The sequence below is a fragment of the Maniola jurtina genome, chromosome 28 (assembly GCF_905333055.1).
Source record: "Maniola jurtina chromosome 28, ilManJurt1.1, whole genome shotgun sequence".
In the NCBI taxonomy this organism is placed as follows: Eukaryota; Metazoa; Arthropoda; class Insecta; order Lepidoptera; family Nymphalidae; genus Maniola; species Maniola jurtina.
This window is the reverse complement of record NC_060056.1, coordinates 3,055,167-3,079,928: the sequence shown is the minus strand read 5'-3', so window position 1 is coordinate 3,079,928 and position 24,762 is coordinate 3,055,167. Positions and strand designations below refer to the sequence as shown.

Sequence of the window (24,762 nt, the reverse complement as noted above, 5' to 3'; positions counted from 1 at the left end):
CCATACTAAAAAAGTTTAAATTAGTTTAAAATATAAATACAATAATTTCAAGTTCAGACAGGTCGGGCTTGCGTGACCCGAGAAATATACCTACAGCGGCGCGCCCCTTGGACGGCACTAGCGTAACATGCGCTGCACATAGCTCACTATGACAACTGTCACTATACACTAGCTGTCGCATCCGACTGAACTTAAAATCCCTGTTTTGCCATCACTGTATTTTAACAAATAATCATACATAAAAAATGGATTACAATAAAAACCAATCATAGTTTATTAGTTATCATATAATATGGGTAACAATTCATTCATCAATAGTACTTTATATGTAATAATTTCGTAGGTAAACGATTTTTCTTTTAAATTCTGAATGCGATATGAAACCAGTTACGTATATCTACTACGTGGGGAAATTCGCCGACGCAGCACGACCTTGTAACACCAGCGCATAGCATCACCATCAATTCCGCTCGCGTCTGCACGTGATCCCAATGTAACCAACATCTACAGTATACATAGTGGAGAGGAAATATATATGAAAACTAAAGATTAATTTAATAAGGTACTTATTAATTCAGTAGGTGAACTGTATTGTCACCTTAAGTACAAGCTAGGTTAAGAATAAAATGAGGAAGTAAATAGCCTTCGTTTCCCTCAGTCCACCCTGCAAGCTGCCGCTTATGTAACTCGCTACGACTCATGTGCGATTCTTATTTGTTTACACTAACTCACGGTGCGGCTCCGGCTTCATGTACAGGACGCCTCAGAGCGAACTAGCAGTTCCGCGACAGCTGTCCTTGCTTAGCTTACAAGCAAGAGCCGAGGAGCTTACCCAGTGTGAGTCCTCATGTGCCTCACTAAATGACTATTTCGTGAAAATTTATAATCGCACAACTTACAAACAAAAGGCTTTTCGCCAGTGTGAGTCCTCATGTGCCTCACTAAATGACTATTTCGTGAAAATTTATAATGGCACAACTTACAAACAAAAGGCTTTTCGCCAGTGTGAGTCCTCATGTGTTTCACTAAATGATCATTTTGTGAACTTTTATAATCGCACAACTTGCAAACAAAAGGCTTTTCGCCAGTGTGAGTCCTCATGTGCCTCACTAAACTACTGTTAACTGTACATTTATAATCGCACAACTTACAAACAAAAGACTTTTCGCCAGTGTGAGTCCTCATGTGACTCACTAAATTACCATTTTGTGAAAATTTATAATTGCACAAATTACAAACAAAAGGCTTTTCGCCAGTGTGAGTCCTCATGTGTTTCACTAAATGATCATTTCTTGAACTTTTATAATCGCACAACTTACAAACAAAAGGCTTTTCGCCAGTGTGAGTCCTCAAGTGTTTCACTAAACTACCATTTTCTGTGCATTTGTATTTACAGAACTTACAAGCGAATGGCTTTTCGCCAGTGTGTGTCCTCATGTGACTCACTAAATTACTGTTAACTGTACATTTATAATCGCACAACTTACAAACAAAAAGCTTTTCGCCAGTGTGAGTCCGCTTGGGGCTCGATGACGTACTATTTTCACTGAATTTGCGCTTTCTTAACTTACATGAGAAAGTGTTAGCGTAAGTGTGCGCCCTAATGTGGATAACTAAGGAACTTTTCCGTTGTAAGGAACTTTTCCGTTGAAATATCTTTTGGCAAACGTCACAGATATACTGTATCTGGTCAGTATAGTTTCCTAACTGTGTACCGGATATATCCTGGGAATTGTGTTTGTTTCGCCTCGTCGTTCGAATATTGATATTATTACTTATTTTTGTAAAGGTTTCCTTTGGTTTTAGTTCGGAGTCCCGAGGTTTCGTTGAATATTCAAAAGTGTTTGTATTATTTTCGAAAGACAATATTATACCCAACTCGTCGTCTGTATCAGTTGGATGTTCTTCGTTTCTGTGATTGGTCGCGAGAACCGAAGGAGCGACTGAAACAGAACAACATCGGATATTCGTTTTATCTCAAATCAAACCTAAAAGTAGTTGGTACTGTGCAGAGAGGGTGTAGCACGTGTCACAAGGGTGACAGAAGGGCAACCTCACTTCATCATCATCATCATCAACCGATACACGTCCACGGCTGGACATAGGTCTCTCGTAGGGACTCCCACACGCCACGGTCTTGCGCCGCCTGAATGCAGCGGCTCCCTGCGACTCGTCTGGTGTCGTCCGTCCACTAGTGGGGGGTCTTCCAACGCTGCGTCTTCTGGTGCGAGGTCACCATTCCAGCACCTTGAGACCCCAATATCTATCGAGTTTTCAAACTATGTGCCCTGCCTATTGCCACTACAGCTTCGCAACTCGTTGAACTATGTCGGCTACTCTTGTTCTCCTACGGATCTACTCATTTCTGATTTGATCACGTAGAGAAACTCCAAGCATAGCTCTCTCCATCGCGTCGCGTGCGACTAAATAAAGTCTGCGCGACAGAACGAAACGAAATTTTTTTTGGCGTTTTTGCACGGAATAATAGTTTCTTGTTTTTAGCTGATTGTGGATCCGCACCGCTGGATCCCACACCAGAAGCTGGATTTACTTTGATCCAGCATAAATCCAGCTGGATTGAAAATGCCGCTGGATTGCAAACCCTAGTCCCAACTTAAGAGTTAAAACGCGTGTAAAGTTAGTTATCTTACCCAAAGCTTGATCGCAGTCTGCCGACGACTCTCGCTTGCAAATAATGTGCCTGAAAGGATATAATGTTATAATTATGTTACACGTGTAAATCAGCAAATTAAATAGCCGAATATTAGAGACCAAGTTAATTGTGGAATTGTGTATTAATAGTAATTAGCAATAATAAATAATTAATCAATTACTAAAATTGATACATAATTTAAATTCTAGATAGGTTGGATTGGACTGAATTGAATAGTGAATAATAGATTAGTCAGTCTTTACGCCGAAGCTTTTTGGTGCAACACTTCTACCAAAGGAAATATCTTGTTCACAACTGAACCAATGGAATAAAACTACAAATAATACATTTTGCATTACTCGTTACATATGGTACGTACGCGGTGGGAGCCTGTTTGTCACATATGGTACGTACGCGGTGGGAGCCTGTGTTTGTCACATATGGTACGTACGCGGTGGGAACCTGTGTTTGTCACATATGGTACGTACGCGGTGGGAGCCTGTGTTTGTCACATATGGTACGTACGCGGTGGGAGCCTGTGTTTCGGCCGCAGGTGGCTCGTCTTCATCATCTTCACGGTCTTCAACTTCCCGTTTCACTGCAACTGCTTCATCAGTTGCGGCAGTCGCAGTCGCGTCTAGTTCTGTCCGTCCGTCCGCGTCGGAGTGTGCTATGTACACATCGCAGTAGTCGGGCTCTGACACTGCCGAGACAATGTCAGACTGTAGTTGGTACTTTACACGGCTTATCAATTTGACGTGTCGTATTGTTATCTGAAACAAGTTCATGCCTTTAGGCAAATTTGAGCACCTAAAGGTGTTAGCAGATCTGAAATATCATCGTAGCGTAACATTTGTAACGAGTGTGTCCATCCCATCAGCTAAACATATCATGCGGACTGACTAGACGAATGCTCACAATGTAACATGTTACACTTCGCTTAAATGACACAGTTGGCACCTAACATTCTGTTACATATAACAATAAAGTGCATCAAACATTCCTCACCACTTCATGTCTGTCAAGTAGCTCCATCATCAGGGAGCGCGCTCTCAAGCTCTTGTCTCTGAATGTGCTAAAGTTCACCAGTCTCTGGGCACATTGCACACAAAGCGTTGGTTTGAGCTTTCCTTGACCACACAACTGCAACAAACACAATTAATTCATATACAGTTCCATCTTAGACCGGCCGTGCACTGGTCTACTGCTCGAGCAGTTGACTCTGCTCTTAGACTGCACATTGACTTATGAATAATATAAAATACAACTTACAGGATGTCCCACTAAATGTTCATATGCTTCTTCCAGCTTGTATTTACTCATCAGAAACAGCTTGCTGCGAGTATCCAGGCATATCATGCAGACCTGTGCAAAATGTTGTCAGTAATAAGTGTAATCATTTCCCATCTTCCACCTTCCATAATGAACTTAAAGCTTGAAATGTGAACTGTGTGTACAAAAATTAGCCTTTGAAAGGAACTATTAAGTATATATACCAATGTAAGTATACATTGAAGCTTAAAATGAAAGCTATGCGCATTATAAAGGAGTTACCAGCACTGGTGAGGGGACAGCACCAGTACGAATCCGCCTTGAGCCACTTTCTGTTTCATAAATGTCATCGTTTAGAAAATGCTGCGAGCAGACCACAGCACGCTCTGGCAGGAGAGTGTCTTGTTTGCCGAGGGCTCTGAGCCAAGCAGCTCGGAGATGCACTTCGCTGGGGAACCTGGAAATTACACTCTGGACTATAGCTCGGAGCTTCCGTAACGTGTGACTCATAATTAAACAAAATGCAAATAGCTCTGCCTGGAGGGGAGCTCTACAGTTGGATACAGACTCGCTCGGTTTGTGAACGCGCACTTGTGAGCCGTGCTCCGATCAGCCTGGGTTGGCGGGAAGCAGGGCAATAAGGTGGCTCAGGTCAGTTACCTCCCTGCAGACAAAGTAGGGCTGCAAGCGTCTAGGTTATAGTACATACAAAGTTTAAATGAAACACTCACTCGTGAAATGTAATCTCCTCGGATTCGGAGACGACCTCCGCAGTGGTTTTGCAGAAGGGCACACAGCAACGCATTGCAAAGATTTCGACAATTTTAATTTTCCTTACATAGCTTTTAATTAGTAGATAACAAATCAAGGTCACCACCACAGATCAATAGCAAAGAGCTGTGCTTAAAAATCACAAAACAGCTGCTGTCAAACGTAAAATGACAACGGGTAACACTAGAAATGTGTTGAACATTGTGATCTTTGAATCCACGAAAAATCTTTGATTAGGTATCCTAACCTAATCTAAGTGATTAATGCACAAAGGCAACCGGTTTTATACTAAGAACCAGCGCGTGCCAGACCTTCGTTATTGTATAAAAGCTGAAAGTTTCTCTGCGTATTGTCCCCAACACAGGGAGGAACGATCAGCGACTATATGAAGTTTGGATCATGGTGGCTTTGGGAGATGACAGGTAATAGAGGTGAAAAAATTCTTTCGCCAAGTATATATTTTTTTGTTTTCTTCGAAATAATAGGTATATATTAGAAATCACGTCATGCATTGCCAGACAGGATCGTGGCAACCCGCTGCCAATAACCGTTAAACTTTTAAACTCAGCTTGTAGAAAATAACAAAGGTCTAGTGACGAGCTGGCTCTCTCTCTATTTACTTATAAGTACATTTTATATACTTAAAAAACCGGCCAAGTGCAAGTCAGACTTGTTGCGCATGGAGGGTTCCGTACCTACGCGAGTATTTTTTCCATTTTGCACGATAAAGCAAAAACTATTATTCATAAAAATAAATAAAAATCTGTTTAAAAAAAGCCTTTTCATATGATACCCCGCTTGGTATGGTTATCTTAATGTGAAAATTGAAACACAAATTCACGGTTTTCGGATTTTTTCCGTTACGTGTGCATAGTACTATTATATTATTCTGTGCTTGTGCTATTAGACCTACCAATTTACCAAATATCATGATTATAAGTCAACGGGAAGTACCCTAGAGGTTTTCCTGACAGACGGACAGTAGAACAGACAGAGACACAATAAAGTGATCCTATAAAGGTTCAGTTTTTTCCTATGAGGTATAGACCCTAACAAGTAAAGTATCAAAAACCTTCTATATTTATTTGCAAGGGGACACACGAATAACATTTTTTTTTTGCCCAAATTATATTGAATAATTATTATTGTAATCATTATACTACATATTTGTAGTTTAGTTTTTATTATATTACAGCGGAATCATCCTGCTGGTCAGTATGCACCTTTAGAATGCATCTTTAGCAAATTAAAGGCGAGTTTTATCAATAAAAGGCGGAATAAAGTAAAAACTTATCATAATTTATTGGTCAGTAGGTACATAATATAACAATTCATACAGTTTCTATAATTAACTTTTTAAATTAGCTTAAAATCTAAATACAATAATTTCAAGTACAGACAGGTCGGGCTTGCGTGACCCGAGAAATATACCTACAGCGGCGCGCCCCTTGGACGGCACTAGCGTAACATGCGCTGCACATAGCTCACTATGACAACTGTCACATACACTAGCTGTTGCATCCGACTGTACTTAAAATCCCTGTTTTGCCATCACTGTATTTTAACAAATAATCATACATAAAAACTAATCATAGTTTATTAGTTATTATATAATATGGGTAACAATTCATTCATCAATAGTACTTTATATGTAATAATTTCGTAGGTAAACGGTTTATTATTTTAAATTCTGAATGCGATATGAAACCAGTTACGTATATCTACTACGTGGGGCAATTCGCCGACGCAGCACGACCTTGTAACACCAGCGCATAGCATCACCATCAATTCCGCTCGCGTCTGTACGTGATCCCAATGTAACCAACATCTCAGTACATATGAAAACTGAAGATTTAGTTAATAAGGTACTCATTAATTCAGTAGGTGAACTGTATTGTCACCTTAAGTACAAGCTAGGTTAAGAATAAAATGAGTAAGTAAATAGCCTTCGTTTCCCTCAGTCCACCCTGCAAGCTGCCGCTTACGTAGCTCGCTACGACTCATATGCGATTCTTATTTGTTTACACTAACTCACGGTGCGGCTCCGGCTTCATGTACAGGAAGCCTCAGAGCGAACTAGCAGTTCCGCGACAGCTGTCCTTGCTTAGCTTACAAGCAAGAGCCGAGGAGCTTACCCAGTGTGAGTCCTCATGTGACTCACTAAACTACTGTTTTGTGTACATTTATAATTGCACAACTTGCAGACAAAAGGCTTTTCGCCAGTGTGAGTCCTCATATGACTCACTAAACTACCATTTCGTGAACTTTTATAATTGCACAACTTACAAACAAAAGGTTTATCGCCATTGTGGGTCCTCATGTGCATTACTAAACTACTGTTAACTGTACATTTATAATCGCACAACTTACAAACAAAAGGCTTTTCGCCAGTGTGAGTCCTCATGTGACTCACTAAATTACTGTTAACTGTACATTTATAATCGCACAACTTACAAACAAAAGGCTTTTCGCCAGTGTGAGTCCTCATGTGTTTCACTAAACTACCATTTTCTTTGCATTTGTATTTACAGAACTTACAAGCGAATGGCTTTTCGCCAGTGTGTGTCCTCATGTGACTCACTAAACTACTGTTTTGTGTACATTTATAATCGCACAACTTACAGACAAAAGGCTTTTCGCCAGTGTGAGTCCTCATGTGTTTCACTAAACTACCACTTTCTGTGCATTTATATTTACAGAACTTACAAGCGAAAGGCTTTTCGCCAGTGTGAGTTCTCATGTGTTTCACTAAAGTACCATTTTCGGTGCATTTGTATTTACACAACTTACAAGCGAATGGCTTTTCACCAGTGTGAGTCCTCATGTGTGTCACTAAACTACCACTTTCTGTGCATTTGTATTTACAGAAATTACAAACAAACGGTTTTTCGCCAGTGTGAGTCCTCATATGCTTCACTAAATTACCATTTCCTGTGCATTTATAATCGCATAACTTACAAACAAAAGGTTTTTCGCCATTGTGGGTCCTCATGTGCATTACTAAACTACTGTTAACTGTACATTTATAATCGCACAACTTACAGACAAAAGGCTTTTCGCCAGTGTGAGTCCTCATGTGACTCACTAAATTACTGTTAACTGTACATTTATAATCGCACAACTTACAAACAAAAGGCTTTTCGCCAGTGTGAGTCCTCATGTGTTTCACTAAACTACCATTTTCTGTGCATTTGTATTTACAGAACTTACAAGCGAATGGCTTTTCGCCAGTGTGTGTCCTCATGTGACTCACTAAATTACTGTTAACTGTACATTTATAATCGCACAACTTACAAACAAAAAGCTTTTCGCCAGTGTGAGTCCGCTTGGGGCTCGATGACGTACTATTTTGACTGAATTTGCGCTTTCTTAACTTACATGAGAAAGTGTTAGCGTAAGTGTGCGCCCTAATGTGGATAACTAAGGAACTTTTCCGTTGAAATATCTTTTGGCAAACGTCACAGATATACTGTATCTGGTCAGTATAGTTTCCTAACTGTGTACCGGATATATCCTGGGAATTGTGTTTGTTTCGCCTCGTCGTTCGAATATTGATATTATTACTTATTTTTGTAAAGGTTTCCTTTGGTTTTAGTTCGGAGTCCCGAGGTTTCGTTGAATATTCAAAAGTGTTTGTATTATTTTCGAAAGACAATATTATACCCAACTCGTCGTCTGTATCAGTTGGATGTTCTTCGTTTCCGTGATTGGTCGCGAGATTCGAAGGAGCGACTGAAACAGAACAACATCGGATATTCGTTTCATCTCAAATCAAACCTAAAAGTAGTTGGTACTGTGCAGAGAGGGTGTAGCACGTGTCACAAGGGTGACAGAAGGGCAACCTCACTTCATCATCATCATCATCAACCGATACACGTCCACGGCTGGACATAGGTCTCTCGTAGGGACTCCCACACGCCACGGTCTTGCGCCGCCTGAATCCAGCGGCTCCCTGCGACTCGTCTGATGTCGTCCGTCCACTAGTGGGGGGTCTTCCAACGCTGCGTCTTCTGCTGCGAGGTCACCATTCCAACACCTTGGGATCCCAATATCTATCGAGTTTACAAACTATGTGCCCTGCCTATTGCCACTACAGCTTCGCAACTCGTTGAACTATGTCGGCTACTCTTGTTCCTCTACGGATCTACTCATTTCTGATTTGATCACGTAGAGAAACTCCAAGCATAGCTCTCTCCATCGCGTCGCGTGCGACTAACTAAAGTCTGCGCGACAAAACGAAACGAAAAGTTTTTGGGCGTTTTTGCATGGAATGACAGTTTCTTGTTTTTAGGTGATTGTGGATCCTCACCGCTAGATCCAACGCCAAAAGCTGGGCTTACTTTGATCCAGCATAAATCCAGCTGGATTGAAAATGCCGCTGGATTGCAAACCCTAGTCCCAGCTTAAGAGTTAAAACGCGTGTAAAGCTAGTTATCTTACCCAAAGCTTGATCGCAGTCTGCCGACGACTCTCGCTTGCAAATAATGTGCCTGAAAGGATATAATGTTATAATTATGTTACACGTGTAAATCAGCAAATTAAATAGCCGAATATTAGAGACCAAGTTAATTGTGGAATTGTGTATTAATAGTAATTAGCAATAATAAATAATTAATCAATTACTAAAATTGATACATAATTTAAATTCTAGATAGGTTGGATTGGACTGAATTGAATAGTGAATAATAGATTAGTCAGTCTTTACGCCGAAGCTTTTTGGTGCAACACTTCTACCAAAGGAAATATCTTGTTCACAACTGAACCAATGGAATAAAACTACAAATAATACATTTTGCATTACTCGTTACATATGGTACGTACGCGGTGGGAGCCTGTGTTTGTCACATATGGTACGTACGCGGTGGGAGCCTGTGTTTGTCACATATGGTACGTACGCGGTGGGAACCTGTGTTTGTCACATATGGTACGTACGCGGTGGGAGCCTGTGTTTGTCACATATGGTACGTACGCGGTGGGAGCCTGTGTTTCGGCCGCGGCTGGCTCGTCTTCATCATCTTCACGGTCTTCAACTTCCCGTTTCACTGCAACTGCTTCATCAGTTGCGGCAGTCGCAGTCGCGTCTAGTTCTGTCCGTCCGTCCGCGTCGGAGTGTGCTATGTACACATCGCAGTAGTCGGGCTCTGACACTGCCGAGACAATGTCAGACTGTAGTTGGTACTTTACACGGCTTATCAATTTGACGTGTCGTATTGTTATCTGAAACAAGTTCATGCCTTTAGGCAAATTTGAGCACCTAAAGGTGTTAGCAGATCTGAAATATCATCGTAGCGTAACATTTGTAACGAGTGTGTCCATCCCATCAGCTAAACATATCATGCGGACTGACTAGACGAATGCTCACAATGTAACATGTTACACTTCGCTTAAATGACACAGTTGGCACCTAACATTCTGTTACATATAACAATAAAGTGCATCAAACATTCCTCACCACTTCATGTCTGTCAAGTAGCTCCATCATCAGGGAGCGCGCTCTCAAGCTCTTGTCTCTGAATGTGCTAAAGTTCACCAGTCTCTGGGCACATTGCACACAAAGCGTTGGTTTGAGCTTTCCTTGACCACACAACTGCAACAAACACAACTAATTTATATACAGCTCAATCTTGGAGCGGCCGTGCACTGGTCTACTGCTCTAGCAGTTGACACAGCTCTTAGACTGCACACTGACTTATGAATGATATGAAATACAACTTACAGGATGTCCCACTAAATGTTCATATGCTTCTTCCAGCTTGTATTTACTCATCAGAAACAGCTTGCTGCGAGTGTCCAGGCATATCATGCAGACCTGTGCAAAATGTTGTAAGTAATAAGTATGATCATTTCCTACCTTCCAACTTCCATAATGAACCTAAAGCTTGAAATTTGAACTGTATGTACAAAGGTAAGCCTTTGAAAGGGCTATTATGTATATATAAGTATACATTGAAGCTTAAAATGAAAGCTATGAGCATTATAAAGGAGTTACCAGCACTGGTGAGGGGACAGCACCAGTACGAATCCGCCTTGAGCCACTTTCTGTTTCATAAATGTCATCGTTTAGAAAATGCTGCGAGCAGACCACAGCACGCTCTGGCAGGAGAGTGTCTTGTTTGCCGAGGGCTCTGAGCCAAGCAGCTCGGAGATGCACTTCGCTGGGGAACCTGGAAATTACACTCTGGACTATAGCTCGGAGCTTCCGTAACGTGTGACTCATAATTAAACAAAATGCAAATAGCTCTGCCTGGAGGGGAGCTCTACAGTTGGATACAGACTCGCTCGGTTTGTGAACGCGCACTTGTGAGCCGTGCTCCGATCAGCCTGGGTTGGCGGGAAGCAGGGCAATAAGGTGGCTCAGGTCAGTTACCTCCCTGCAGACAAAGTAGGGCTGCAAGCGTCTAGGTTATAGTACATACAAAGTTTAAATGAAACACTCACTCGTGAAATGTAATCTCCTCGGATTTTGAGACGACCTCCGAAGTGGTTTTGCAGAAGGGCACACAGCAACGCATTTCTAAGATTTTGAAAATTTTAATTTTCCTTACAAAGCTTCTATTTAGTAGATAACAAATCAAGGTCACCACCACAGATCAATAGCAAAGAGCTGTGCTTAAAAATCACAAAACAGCTGCTGTCAAACGTAAAATGACAACGGGTAACACTAGAAATGTGTTGAACATTGTGATCTTTGAATCCACGAAAAATCTTTGATTAGGTATCCTAACCTAATCTAAGTGATTAATGCACAAAGGCAACCGGTTTTATACTAAGAACCAGCGCGTGCCAGACCTTCGTTATTGTATAAAAGCTGAAAGTTTCTCTGCGTATTGTCCCCAACACAGGGAGGAACGATCAGCGACTATATGAAGTTTGGATCATGGTGGCTTTGAGAGATGACAGGTAATAAGGTGTAAAAGTTCTTTCGTCAAACTATATTTATTATTATATATACGCAATAATACATTTTAGAAATCACGTCATGCATTGCCAGACAGTTAGAACGAAGCGAAAAATCGTAGGTCTATGGTTAGAACCGTTGCAAACCCGCATCCAGAAACCTTAAACTTTTAAACTCAGCTTTTAGAAAATAATGAAGGTCTGGTACGAGCTGACTCTGTCTCTACTTACTTAAAAGTACATAATACTTAAAAACCAGCCAAGTGCGAGTCAGACTTGCACACCGAGCGTTCCATACGCGAGTATATTTTGCACGATAAATCAAATACTATTATGCATTAAAATAAATAAAAATCTGTTTAAGAATGTACAAGTAAAGCCCTTTCATATGGTATCCCACTCAGTATAGCTATCTCACTTTGAAAATTAAAACATAAATTCACGTTTTTTCGGATTTTTTCCGTTACTATTGTGCTGTAAGACTATACCTACTAGCCTTTTATGATTCTAGATCAACGGACAGGACCCTATAGGTTTTCTTAATAGACACGACAGACGGGCAGACAGACAGACACAATAAAGTGATCCTATAAAGGTTCCGTTTTTTCGTTTGAGATAGGTAGCACTTGTAAAAGTTTACTTGAATAAAAATCTATTCTATTCTATTCTTCGGAACCCTAAGAAGTAAAGTATCGAATACCTTCTATATTTATTTGCAAGGGGACACACGAATGATTTTTTTTTTTTGCCCCGATTATATTGAATAATTATTGTAATCCTTATACTATTTGTAGTTTATTTTCTATTATATAACAGCCGAATCATCCTGCTAGTCAGTATGCACCTTTAGAATGCATCTTTAGCAAATAAAAGGCGAGTTTTATCAATAAAAGGCAGAATAAAGTAAAAACTTATCATAATTTATTGGTCAGGAGGTACATAATATAACAATTCATACAGTTTCCATAATAAAAAAGTTTAAATTAGTTTAAAATCTAAATACAATAATTTCAAGTACAGACAGGTCGGGCTTGCGTGACCCGAGAAATATACCTACAGCGGCGCGCCCCTTGGACGGCACTAGCGTAACATGCGCTGCACATAGCTCACTATGACAACTGTCACTATACACTAGCTGTTGCATCCGACTGAACTTAAAATCCCTGTTTTGCCATCACTGTATTTTAACAAATAATCATACATAAAAAATGGATTACAATAAAAACTAATCATAGTTTATTAGTTATTACATAATATGGGTAACAATTCATCCATCAATAGTACTTTATACGTAATAATTTCGTAGGTAAACGATTTATTATTTTAAATTCTGAATGCGATATGAAACCAGTTACGTATATCTACTACGTGGGGCAATTCGCCGACGCAGCACGACCTTGTAACACCAGCGCATAGCATCACCATCAATTCCGCTCGCGTCTGCACGTGATCCCAATGTAACCAACATCTCAGTGTAGTGGAGAGGAAGTACATATGAAAACTAAAGATTTATTTAATAATTAAGTAGGTATAACTCATTAATTTAGTAGGTGAACAATACTGTCACCTTAAGTACAAGCTAGGTTAAGAATAAAATGAGTAAGTAAATAGCCTTCGTTTCCCTCAGTCCACCCTGCAAGCTGCCGCTTACGTAGCTCGCTACGATTCATGTGCGATTCTTATATGTTTACACTAAGGCTGAAATCTATAAAGCGCACTTTGACTTTGCTCTGACTAAAGCTTGAGTTAAAACGAGAGAGATTTATGTGAGAGATATAGCTTTGTCTCGTTTTAACTCTGTCTTAAGTCTAAGCAAAGGCAGAGCGCGCTATATAGATCTCACCCTAACTCACGGTGCGGCTCCGGCTTCATGTACAGGACGCCTCAGAGCGAACTAGCAGTTCCGCGACAGCTGTCCTTGCTTAGCTTACAAGCAAGAGCCGAGGTGCTTACCCAGTGTGAGTCCTCATGTGACTCACTAAACTACTGTTAACTGTACATTTATAATCGCACAACTTACAAACAAAAGGCTTTTCGCCAGTGTGAGTCCTCATGTGTTTCACTAAACTATCATTTTCTGTGCATTTGTATTTACAGAACTTACAAGCGAAAGGCTTTTCGCCAGTGTGAGTCCTCATGTGTTTCACTAAACTACCACTTTCTGTGCATTTGTATTTACAGAACTTACAAGCGAATGGCTTTTCGCCAGTGTGAGTTCTCATGTGTTTCACTAAACTACCACTTTCTGTGCATTTGTATTTACAGAACTTACAAACAAACGGTTTTTCGCCAGTGTGAGTCCTCATGTGTTTCACTAAACTACCACTTTCTGTGCATTTGTATTTACAGAACTTACAAACAAACGGTTTTTCGCCAGTGTGAGTCCTCATGTGTTTCACTAAACTACTGTTTTGTGTAAATTTATAATCGCACAACTCACAAACAAAAGGCTTATTGCCAGTGTGAGTCCTCATGTGTTTCACTAAACTACCATTTTCTGTGCATTTATAATCGCATAACTTACAAACAAAAGGCTTTTCGCCAGTGTGAGTCCTCATGTGTTTCACTAAATTACCATTTTCTGTGCATTTATATTTACAGAACTTACAAACGAAAGGCTTTTCGCCAGTGTGTGTCCTCATGTGACTCACTAAACTACTGTTAACTGAACATTTATAATCGCACAACTTACAGACAAAAGGCTTTTCGCCAGTGTGAGTCCTCATGTGCCTCAGTAAATTACTATTTTGTGAACTTTTATAATCGCACAACTTACAAACAAAAGGCTTATTATTATTATTATTTATTTTTGTAAAGATTTCCTTTGGTTTTAGTTCGGAGTGCTGAGGTTTCGTTGAATATTCAAAAGTGATTGTATTATTTTCGAAAGACAATATACCCAACTCGTCGTCTGTATCAGTTGGATGTTCTTCGTTTCCGTGATTGGTCGCGAGAACCGAAGGAGCGACTGAAACAGAACAACATCGGATATTCGTTTCATCTCAAATCAAACCTAAAAGTAGTTGGTACTATGCAGAGAGGGTGTAGCACGTGTCACAAGGGTGACGGAAGGGCAACCTCACTTCAGCATCATCATCAACCGATACACGTCCACGGCTGGAGATAGGTCTCTCGTAGGGACTCCCACACGCCACGGTCTTGCGCCGCCTGAATCCAGCGGCTCCCTGTGACTCGTCTGATGTCGTCCGTCCACTAGTGGGGGGGTCTTCCAACGCTGCATCTTCTGGTGCGAGGTCACCATTCCAGCACCTTGGGACCCCAATATCTATCGAGTTTTCAAACTATGTGTCCTGCCTATTGCCACTTCAGCTTTGCAATCTGTTGAACTATGTCGGCTACTCTTGTTCCCCTACGGATCTACACATTTCTGATTTGATCACATAGAGAAACTCCAAGCATAGCTCTCTCCATCGCGTCGCGTGCGACTAACTAAAGTACGCGCGACAAAACGAAACGAAAAGTTTTTTGGCGTTTTTGCATGGAATGACAGTTTCTTGTTTTTAGGTGATTGTGCATCCACACCGCTGGATCCAACGCCAGAAGCTGGATTTACTTTGATCCAGCATAAATCCAGCTGGATTGAAAATGCCGCTGGATTGCAAACCCTAGTCCCAACTTAAGAGTTAAAACGCGTGTAAAGTTAGTTATCTTACCCAAAGCTTGATGGCAGTCTGCCGACGACTCTCGCTTGCAAATAATGTGCCTGAAAGGATATTGTTATAATTATGTTACACTTGCAAATCAGCAAATTAAATAGCCGAATATTAGAGACCAAATTAATTGTGGAATTGTATATTAATAGTAATTAGCAATAATAAATAATTAATCAATTACTCAAATTGATACATAATTTAAATTCTAGATAGGTTGGATTGGACTGAAATGAATAGTGAATAATAGATTAGTCAGCCTTTACGCGGAAGCTTTTTGGTGCAACACTTCTACCAAAGGAAATATCTTGTTCACAACTGAACCAATGGAATAAAACTACAAATAATACATTTTGCATTACTCGTTACATATGGTACGTACGCGGCTGGAGCCTGTGTTTGTCACATATTGTACGTACGCGGTGGGAGCCTGTGTTTGTCACATATGGTACGTACGCGGTGGGAGCCTGTGTTTGTCACATACGGTACGTACGCGGTGGGAGCCTGTGTTTGTCACATGTGGTACGTACGCGGTGGGAACCTGTGTTTGTCACATATGGTACGTACGCGGTGGGAGCCTGTGTTTGTCACATATGGTACGTACGCGGTGGGAACCTGTGTTTGTCACATATGGTACGTACGCGGTAGGAGCCTGTGTTTGTCACATATTGTACGTACGCGGTGGGAGCCTGTGTTTGTCACATATTGTACGTACGCGGTGGGAGCCTGTGTTTGTCACATATGGTACGTACGCGGTGGGAACCTGTGTTTGTCACATATGGTACGTACGCGGTAGGAGCCTGTGTTTGTCACATATTGTACGTACGCGGTGGGAGCCTGTGTTTGTCACATATTGTACGTACGCGGTGGGAGCCTGTGTTTGTCACATATGGTACGTACGCGGTGGGAACCTGTGTTTGTCACATATGGTACGTACGCGGTAGGAGCCTGTGTTTGTCACATATTGTACGTACGCGGTGGGAGCCTGTGTTTGTCACATATGGTACGTACGCGGTGGAAACCTGTGTTTGTCACATATGGTACGTACGCGGTGGGAGCCTGTGTTTGTCACATATGGTACGTACGCGGTGGGAACCTGTGTTTGTCACATATGGTACGTACGCGGTAGGAGCCTGTGTTTGTCACATATTGTACGTACGCGGTGGGAGCCTGTGTTTGTCACATATTGTACGTACGCGGTGGGAGCCTGTGTTTGTCACATATGGTACGTACGCGGTGGGAACCTGTGTTTGTCACATATGGTACGTACGCGGTAGGAGCCTGTGTTTGTCACATATTGTACGTACGCGGTGGGAGCCTGTGTTTGTCACATATTGTACGTACGCGGTGGGAGCCTGTGTTTGTCACATATGGTACGTACGCGGTGGGAACCTGTGTTTGTCACATATGGTACGTACGCGGTAGGAGCCTGTGTTTGTCACATATTGTACGTACGCGGTGGGAGCCTGTGTTTGTCACATATGGTACGTACGCGGTGGGAACCTGTGTTTGTCACATATGGTACGTACGTACGTACGTACGTACGTACACATATGGTTTTTTCGTGGGTAGGCATCGAAAACGCACGCACGTGTTTTGCGAGTCTTATATTGTTTTATTTATTTAAAATTATCTTAGTATAGTTTTAAACATGTTTTAAGTGTTGTCATACCTTGCTAGCAGTGTTCCATTCATCAAATCCATAAATTGCAACATAATAATCCAAATAACTTTATCACATCACCATAACCTCAATCACTACAAAAGTTACCAAATGGAGGCCATTCAGCAGTCAGTACAGGCGTTGACGGAGCACTTTAACACACAGATGGCTGAGTTTCAAAAAAACTTGCAAGGTGCTATTCCAGCTGCGAGCCCCACCTCAAATATTGCAGCTCAATTTAATGCTTTCCGGACCTTCGTGTTGTCAGCTCTCTCAAGTCTACAGCAACAAGTGGAAGTCCTAGCCAAGCAAATGGATCAACTTGAGATGCGGAGCAGAAAAAAGATGCTATTAGTACATGGCATCCCCGAGAGCGATGACAGCAATCTAGCGGCCACGGTAAGCACATCTCTGTCTGATCATCTCAAGCTGTCGGCCTTCCAGGAAGACTGCCTCACTCGTTGCCAACGGATCGGTCAGCCTAAGAGCGACAAGCCCCGGGCCATACTCCTTAAGTTCCATGATTTGTCAATGAGGAATCAGGTGTGGTTTGCAAAGACTTCACTCAAGAATACTGGCATAACACTGTCGGAATTTCTGACAAAAGACAGGCACGACGCTTTCATGGCAGCGAGGCAGAAGTTTGGGATTTCGAAGTGCTGGACGAGAGATGGTCTTATTATTATTGCGGGTCAGGCCAACAAGCGTTACCGCGTCACAACCATTACGGAAGTAAATTCCATTAGCCAGGCACGCGCTGACGAAGAAGCCACGCCTTCAGCGGCCGCTCCTACTGCCAAGCCGACTTCTAATGTGAATAAACCATCCTTTAATGCACCCTCGAGGGCCAAAAGAATCATTAAGAAGTAAACTAATAGCTACTAATCAGGTACACGTTTTTCATTCGGCCGCTAGTTTCTTGTGCGCTGTTGTTTTGCATCACTTCTCGTAGACATACCTACCTACTCAGTTAGTTATACAGTTTAGCATCGAGGTACCTACACCCTCACATTTGTGTATGTAATCCATTCTCTGTTATAATACTTGTTTACAAACGTTACTATATTATGCGTAATTGCGTACGGTAGGTACCCATCGTGTGTCAAACTTGTGTCTAAGTCAGTCAAAGTCGAAAATTAGCTAATTGACATTGACAGAAGACGACAGTGACATGCTTCATGATGTGAACTTGACAAATGTCTCGAGGTACAGTCGTTTTTGTGTATGCGAACCTTGAATCTTATTCACAGGCATGGACACGGTAGCACTGGAGCCGACAATTAGTAGTTATTAACAGTTCTACGACATGGACCTACGACGTTTGTCGAGTCCAATGGTACTGGTTCGTTCATGTTTTTATTGGAAGTGTTCAAGAATGGAATATTGGAATATTACTTATTGTTATTCGTAATTAAATATAACCCAACAATATAACAATAACACCTTTGTATATTTAGATATTCCGTTCTGCCAGTATTTATACAGGTATAGTAAAGTAGGTACCTATCTAATGTGCTTGTCCTGTAGTATATATAGACAATTAACGATTTATCATTGTAAATATGTAGTTCTAAGGTTCAGCTTGTTATTGTCTACTTAGTTTAATTTAAGTTAGTTGTTGATGTGCTTTCTTTTATGCTTTAATTATTGGTTTTGTTTTGTATAATGTATGAATAATTAGGTTGTAAACGGTTCCTCCTATGATGCTAGCGGGTATAAATGTATATAAGTAGACTCGTGAATTTGGTATTATTATTATATACATATATATATATACAAGTATTTTATTATTATAATTTATTTATTTTTTATATTTTTATTTTAAGTTTATAGTTTATTTTCATAAAGTACTCTATTATGTCTGATATATTACCAATACATTGTGATGATGAATTCTTTTCATGCTCTTCCTCTGATGAATATCAAAGTGTGTGTAGTGATTTCTCCTCTGACTACAGCATCTCTCTTGAACGCAAACTCAATAATATATTTTCTGATGACTCTCGCTACCTTAATGTTGTGCATATTAATGCACAAAGCATTCCGGCACATTATGCTGATCTTTTGGCATCTTTTAGTGGCGTCCTAGTCGATTGTATTCTCGTTTCTGAGTCCTGGCTCAAACCTTCTCTCTCTTCGGAACTTTACAGACTACCAGGTTTTACTCTTATCCGTAATGATCGGACAGACAAAGGTGGAGGCGGTGTGTGTATCTACATTCGGAACAACTTATCATTCAAAATTATTAGTCAGTCACCTTCCGCCTACTCAGGTAGTCTAGAACATCTTTTCCTTGAAATCAGTACTCACCACTCTAAATTTCTTATTGGTGTTGTATATAGTCCTTCATCTACTATCAACTACTTTGACACTTTTGAACAACTTCTTGAGAAACTTACACCTTCCTATTCCGACGTTATTATAATGGGTGACTTTAACACGTGCCTATTAAAAAACGATAGTAGATCGCAAAAATTAAAATCGTTAGTGTCTTCCATTAATATGACTATCCTTCCTCTTTCAGAAACCCACTTCGCCCCGAGTTTTGTTCCCTCTCTTCTAGACTTGATAATTACTTCGTGTCCTCAAAACGTTCTTTTGCATGGTCAGCTCACTGCTCCCTTCTCCTACCACGATCTTTTATATCTTCGCTATAAAGTGCGCTCGCCAAAACGTAAGCATAAGGTTATTTTGCAACGTAATTTCAAAAATATTAATATTGAGTGTTTAAGGAAAGATGCGTCGGAAATTGACTGGACCTGTGTTTATAATGCACTGGATATTGATAATAAAGTAAATCTTTTCACAACTCTTCTCATTAACTTATATAATACTCATGCTCCACTGAGGCCTGTCAGGATTAGGCATTTACCAGCACCTTGGCTGACCGACTCAATTAAGAAGCTAATGTGTAAACGTAACAAGGCCAAGACTAAATGTAAAAAATCCCCGACTGACGTAAATGTGGCAGCCTATAAGAAATTGCGTAATCTCTGCAATAGGATGTGTAGGGATGCCAAGCGCCGCTATATCCATTCCTCGATAGATAACGCTTCTACATCCGAAAAATGGAGATTTCTTAAATCCCTAGGTGTGGGCAAATTTCATAGTACGTTAGTAGACTCTGTTGATATAAATGCACTAAACACACATTTTTCCTCCCCACCTGTTCTAGTTTCTGACTCTAAGAAAATTGTAACTCTTCAAAAGTTGACAAACATTACCCCACCTATGTGCGAAACTTTCTGTTTCCAAGAAATTGCGGAGGAGGATGTCAAGAAATACATCCTTTCCATTTCAACTAAAGCTGTCGGTAGTGATGGCTTGAGCCGTGACATGATATTCCTCGTTTTGGATCTTTTGGTGCCTATTATTACTCACATATTAAACTTCTCCCTGGCTCATAAGATCTTTCCCACAGACTGGAAAAAGGCCCATGTTATTCCCCTACCGAAAATTGCTAATCCTAATTCCCTCTCACAGTTTCGTCCTATTTCGATTTTACCTATCCTATCAAAGATTATTGAAAATGCTGTTTTTAAACAATTATCAACGTATCTCTTTAAGAACAATCTGCTGAGTCCCCTCCAATCAGGTTTTCGACCCTCGCACAGCACCGTTACAGCGTTAGTCAAAGTCACTGATGACATTCGTTATGCAATGGATAACAAACAAGTGACTATTATCGCCTTGTTGGATTTTAGTAACGCATTTAACTCAGTTGACTTTGATATCCTTCTTGGTATCCTTCGTTCTCTTAACATATCCTCCTCTGCGATTGACTGGTTTCACTCCTATCTTCATGGTCGCCTGCAGAGGGTGCACTCTGAAGAGGCTAACTCTGACTGGGCTTGCCTATCTGCTGGTGTACCTCAAGGCGGTGTACTATCCCCTCTTCTCTTCTCAATTTTCATCAATGAAATCACCAAAATTCTTACTTCTAACTACCACCTATATGCAGACGATCTGCAGCTCTATAGGCATGCATCATTGTCAGACTTGGATACAGAGATAACTGCTTTGAACGCAGATCTAGTTGCCATCAAAAATTGGGCTGACTCTTTTGGTTTATTAGTTAACCCTAATAAATCTCAGGTTATGATTATTGGAAGTAGGCCGCTAAGAAATCGTATTAACTTCAATGATTTGCCTTTGGTTTCTTATGATGGCACACCCATTGCTTACACATTCACAGCAAAAAACCTAGGGTTGACTATGGATGGCAACCTCGCTTGGGCAGCACATATAAATCAGCTTAGTAAACGTTTGCATTATTCAATCCATTCCTTGAAGAGACTGCAGAGTTTTCTTCCGCTACGTACCAAAATCATGCTAACACATTCTCTGTTGCTTCCAATTCTCGACTATGCTGATGTGTGCTACTTAGACGCCACTGAAGAGCTACTTGACAAACTCGATCGGCTTCAGAATCTGTGCATACGGTTTATATACGGACTGCGCAAATTCGACCACATTTCCGACTACCGTCGTCAGCTTAAATGGCTCCCTATTCGCTTTCGTCACAATTTGCATATTTTGACTGTTCTATACAATGTTCTCAATACCTCTTCCCCTGGTTATCTGCGAGAGCGATTTCAATTCTCGCTCCCTCCTGCTAGGCCTATGCGGTCTTGTGTCTCAAAAAATCCTCTCGTCACTCCCCATTGTAACACAGTCTTCTACAGCAAATCTTTCACCGTACTAGCCACCCATCTTTGGAACTCACTTCCTGAGAATATTAGAGAGAATTGCCGCTCAGTACATTCATTCAAATACAGAGTGAAGCAGTATTACCTATCATTACAATAGAGTATTTATATATTATATATATATTATATTTATTCGTATTTTATTATATTATGCATAACTATTTATTATTATATTATTATTGTATGTATTTTATTTTGGTATTTATTGGAAGATATTTGTGTAAATATTATTGTGTAGCACTTGTATTAACCATTTTATAAATCTAGTACCATGGGACCTATTCCACGTATTTATGCACCTTACTCACAACCTGCACGGGGAAGCTGGAAGAAATCTCTGTTTAGAGATAAGCATTTCCTTTGTACATAGCTTAATTTATCTTAACTTTGTAACTACAATTTTGGTACATGAAAATAAATATATATAATATACGTACGCGGTAGGAGCCTGTGTTTGTCACATATTGTACGTACGCGGTGGGAGCCTGTGTTTGTCACATACGGTACGTACGCGGTGGGAGCCTGTGTTTGTCACATGTGGTACGTACGCGGTGGGAGCCTGTGTTTGTCACATATGGTACGTACGCGGTGGGAGCCTGTGTTTGTCACATATGGTACGTACGCGGTGGGAGCCTGTGTTTGTCACATATGGTACGTACGCGGTGGGAGCCTGTGTTTGTCACATGTGGTACGTACGCGGTGGGAGCCTGTGTTTGTCACATATGGTACGTACGCGGTGGGAGCCTGTGTTTGTCACATATGGTACGTACGCGGTGGGAGCCTGTGTTTCGGCCGCAGGTGGCTCGTCTTCATCATCTTCACGGTCTTCAACTTCCCGTTTCACTGCAACTGCTTCATCAGTTGCGGCAGTCGCAGTCGCGTCTAGTTCTGTCTGTCCGTCCGCGTCGGAGTGTGCTATGTACACATCGCAGTAGTCAGGCTCTGACACTGCCGAGACAATGTCAGACTGTAGTTGGTACTTTACACGGCTTATCAATTTGACATGTCGTATTGTTATCTGAAACAAGTTCATGCCTTTAGGCAAATTTGAGCAAAAGGTGTTAGCAGATCTGAAATATCATCGTAGCGTAACATTTGTAACGAGTGTGTCCATCCCATCAGCTAAACATATCACGCGGACTGACTTGATGAATGCTCACAATGTAACATGTTACACTTCGCTTAAATGACACAGTTGGCACCTAACATTTTGTTACATATAACAATAAAGTGCATCAAACATTCCTCACCACTTCATGTCTGTCAACTAGCTCCATCATCAGGGAGCGCGCTCTCAAGCTCTTGTCTCTGAATGTGCTAAAGTTCACCAGTCTCTGGGCACATTGCACACAAAGCGTTGGTTTGAGCTTTCCTTGACCACACAACTGCAACAAACACAACTAATTCATATACAGCTCAATTTTAGAGCAGCAGTGCACTGGTCTACTGCTGGAGCAGTTGACACTGCTCTTAGACTGCACACTGACTTATGAATGATATGAAATACAACTTACAGGATGTCCCACTAAATGTTCATATGCTTCTTCCAGCTTGTATTTACTCATCAGAAACAGCTTGCTGCGAGTGTCCAGGCATATCATGCAGACCTGTGCAAAATGTTGTCAGTAATAAGTATGATCATTTCCACCTTCCAACTTCCATAATGAACTTAAAGCTGAATTTGAACCATATGTACAAAGGTAAGCCTTTGAAAGGGGCTATTAAGTATATATACCAATCTAAGTATACATTGAAGCTTAAAATGAAAGCTATGAGCATTATGAAGGAGTTACCAGCACTGGTGAGGGGACAGCACCAGTACGAATCCGCCTTGAGCCACTTTCTGTTTCATAAATGTCATCGTTTAGAAAATGCTGCGAGCAGACCACAGCACGCTCTGGCAGGAGAGTGTCTTGTTTGCCGAGGGCTCTGAGCCAAGCAGCTCGGAGATGCACTTCGCTGGGGAACCTGGAAATTACACTCTGGACTATAGCTCGGAGCTTCCGTAACGTGTGACTCATAATTAAACAAAATGCAAATAGCTCTGCCTGGAGGGGAGCTCTACAGTTGGATACAGACTCGCTCGGTTTGTGAACGCGCACTTGTGAGCCGTGCTCCGATCAGCCTGGGTTGGCGGGAAGCAGGGCAATAAGGTGGCTCAGGTCAGTTACCTCCCTGCAGACAAAGTAGGGCTGCAAGCGTCTAGGTTATAGTACATACAAAGTTTAAATGAAACACTCACTCGTGAAATGTAATCTCCTCGGATTCGGAGACGACCTCCGCAGTGGTTTTGCAGAAGGGCACACAGCAACGCATTTCTAAGATTTTGAAAATTTTAATTTTCCTTACATAGCTTCTCTTCTATTTAGTAGATAACAAATCAAGGTCCCACACCACAGATCAATAGCAAAGAGCTGTGCTTAAAAATCAGTAAACAGCTGCTGTCAAACGTAAAATGACAACGGGTAACACTAGAAATGTGTTGAACATTGTGATCTTTGAATCCACGAAAAATCTTTGATTAGGTATCCTAACCTAATCTAAGTGATTAATGCACAAAGGCAACCGGTTTTATACTAAGAACCAGCGCGTGCCAGACCTTCGTTATTGTATAAAAGCTGAAAGTTTCTCTGCGTATTGTCCCCAACACAGGGAGGAACGATCAGCGACTATATGAAGTTTGGATCATGGTGGCTTTGAGAGATGACAGGTAATAAGGTGTAAAAGTTCTTTCGTCAAACTATATTTATTATTATATATACGCAATAATATAGGTATATTAGAAATCACGTCATTCATTGCCAGACAGTTAGAACCGTTGCAAACCCGAATCCAGTAACCTTAAACTTTTAAACTCAGCTTTTAGAAAATAACTACGGTCTGGTACGAGCTGGCTCTGTCTCTACTTACTTAAAAGTACATAATACTTAAAAACCAGCCAAGTGCGAGTCAGACTTGCACACCGAGCGTTCCATACGCGAGTATATTTTGCACGATAAATCAAATACTATTATGCATTAAAATAAATAAAAATCTGTTTAAGAATGTACAAGTAAAGCCCTTTCATATGGTATCCCACTCAGTAGGTATAGCTATCTCACTTTGAAAATTAAAACACAAATTCAC

At 41.0% G+C, this 24,762-nt stretch overlaps 1 protein-coding gene and 1 long non-coding RNA gene across 2 annotated transcripts in view; one reads left to right on the top strand and one right to left on the bottom strand.

Annotated features, from left to right (window-relative positions):
* Positions 1–23,994, bottom strand: part of LOC123879306 (zinc finger protein Xfin-like) — a 29,482-nt gene extending 5,488 nt beyond the window's left edge. Inside the window, exons 1-11 of the mRNA XM_045926949.1 lie at positions 23,879–23,994; positions 23,430–23,604; positions 23,151–23,243; positions 22,887–23,021; positions 9,666–9,913; positions 9,137–9,186; positions 7,176–8,428; positions 3,740–3,796; positions 3,179–3,426; positions 2,652–2,701; positions 1,875–1,943 (exon numbers count right to left, since the gene is read on the bottom strand). Of these exons, the coding sequence (XP_045782905.1) occupies positions 1,875–1,943; positions 2,652–2,701; positions 3,179–3,426; positions 3,740–3,796; positions 7,176–8,428; positions 9,137–9,186; positions 9,666–9,913; positions 22,887–23,021; positions 23,151–23,243; positions 23,430–23,604; positions 23,879–23,952 (2,452 nt within the window). The 5' untranslated portion in view covers positions 23,953–23,994. The remainder of the gene's footprint in view (positions 1–1,874; positions 1,944–2,651; positions 2,702–3,178; positions 3,427–3,739; positions 3,797–7,175; positions 8,429–9,136; positions 9,187–9,665; positions 9,914–22,886; positions 23,022–23,150; positions 23,244–23,429; positions 23,605–23,878) is intronic.
* On the top strand, positions 15,683–22,522 carry LOC123879454. Its single transcript, XR_006799008.1, has 3 exons — positions 15,683–15,702; positions 20,235–20,240; positions 22,417–22,522. It is a non-coding gene; the product is annotated as an uncharacterized LOC123879454 (long non-coding RNA).
* Positions 23,995–24,762: the final 768 nt, after the last annotated feature.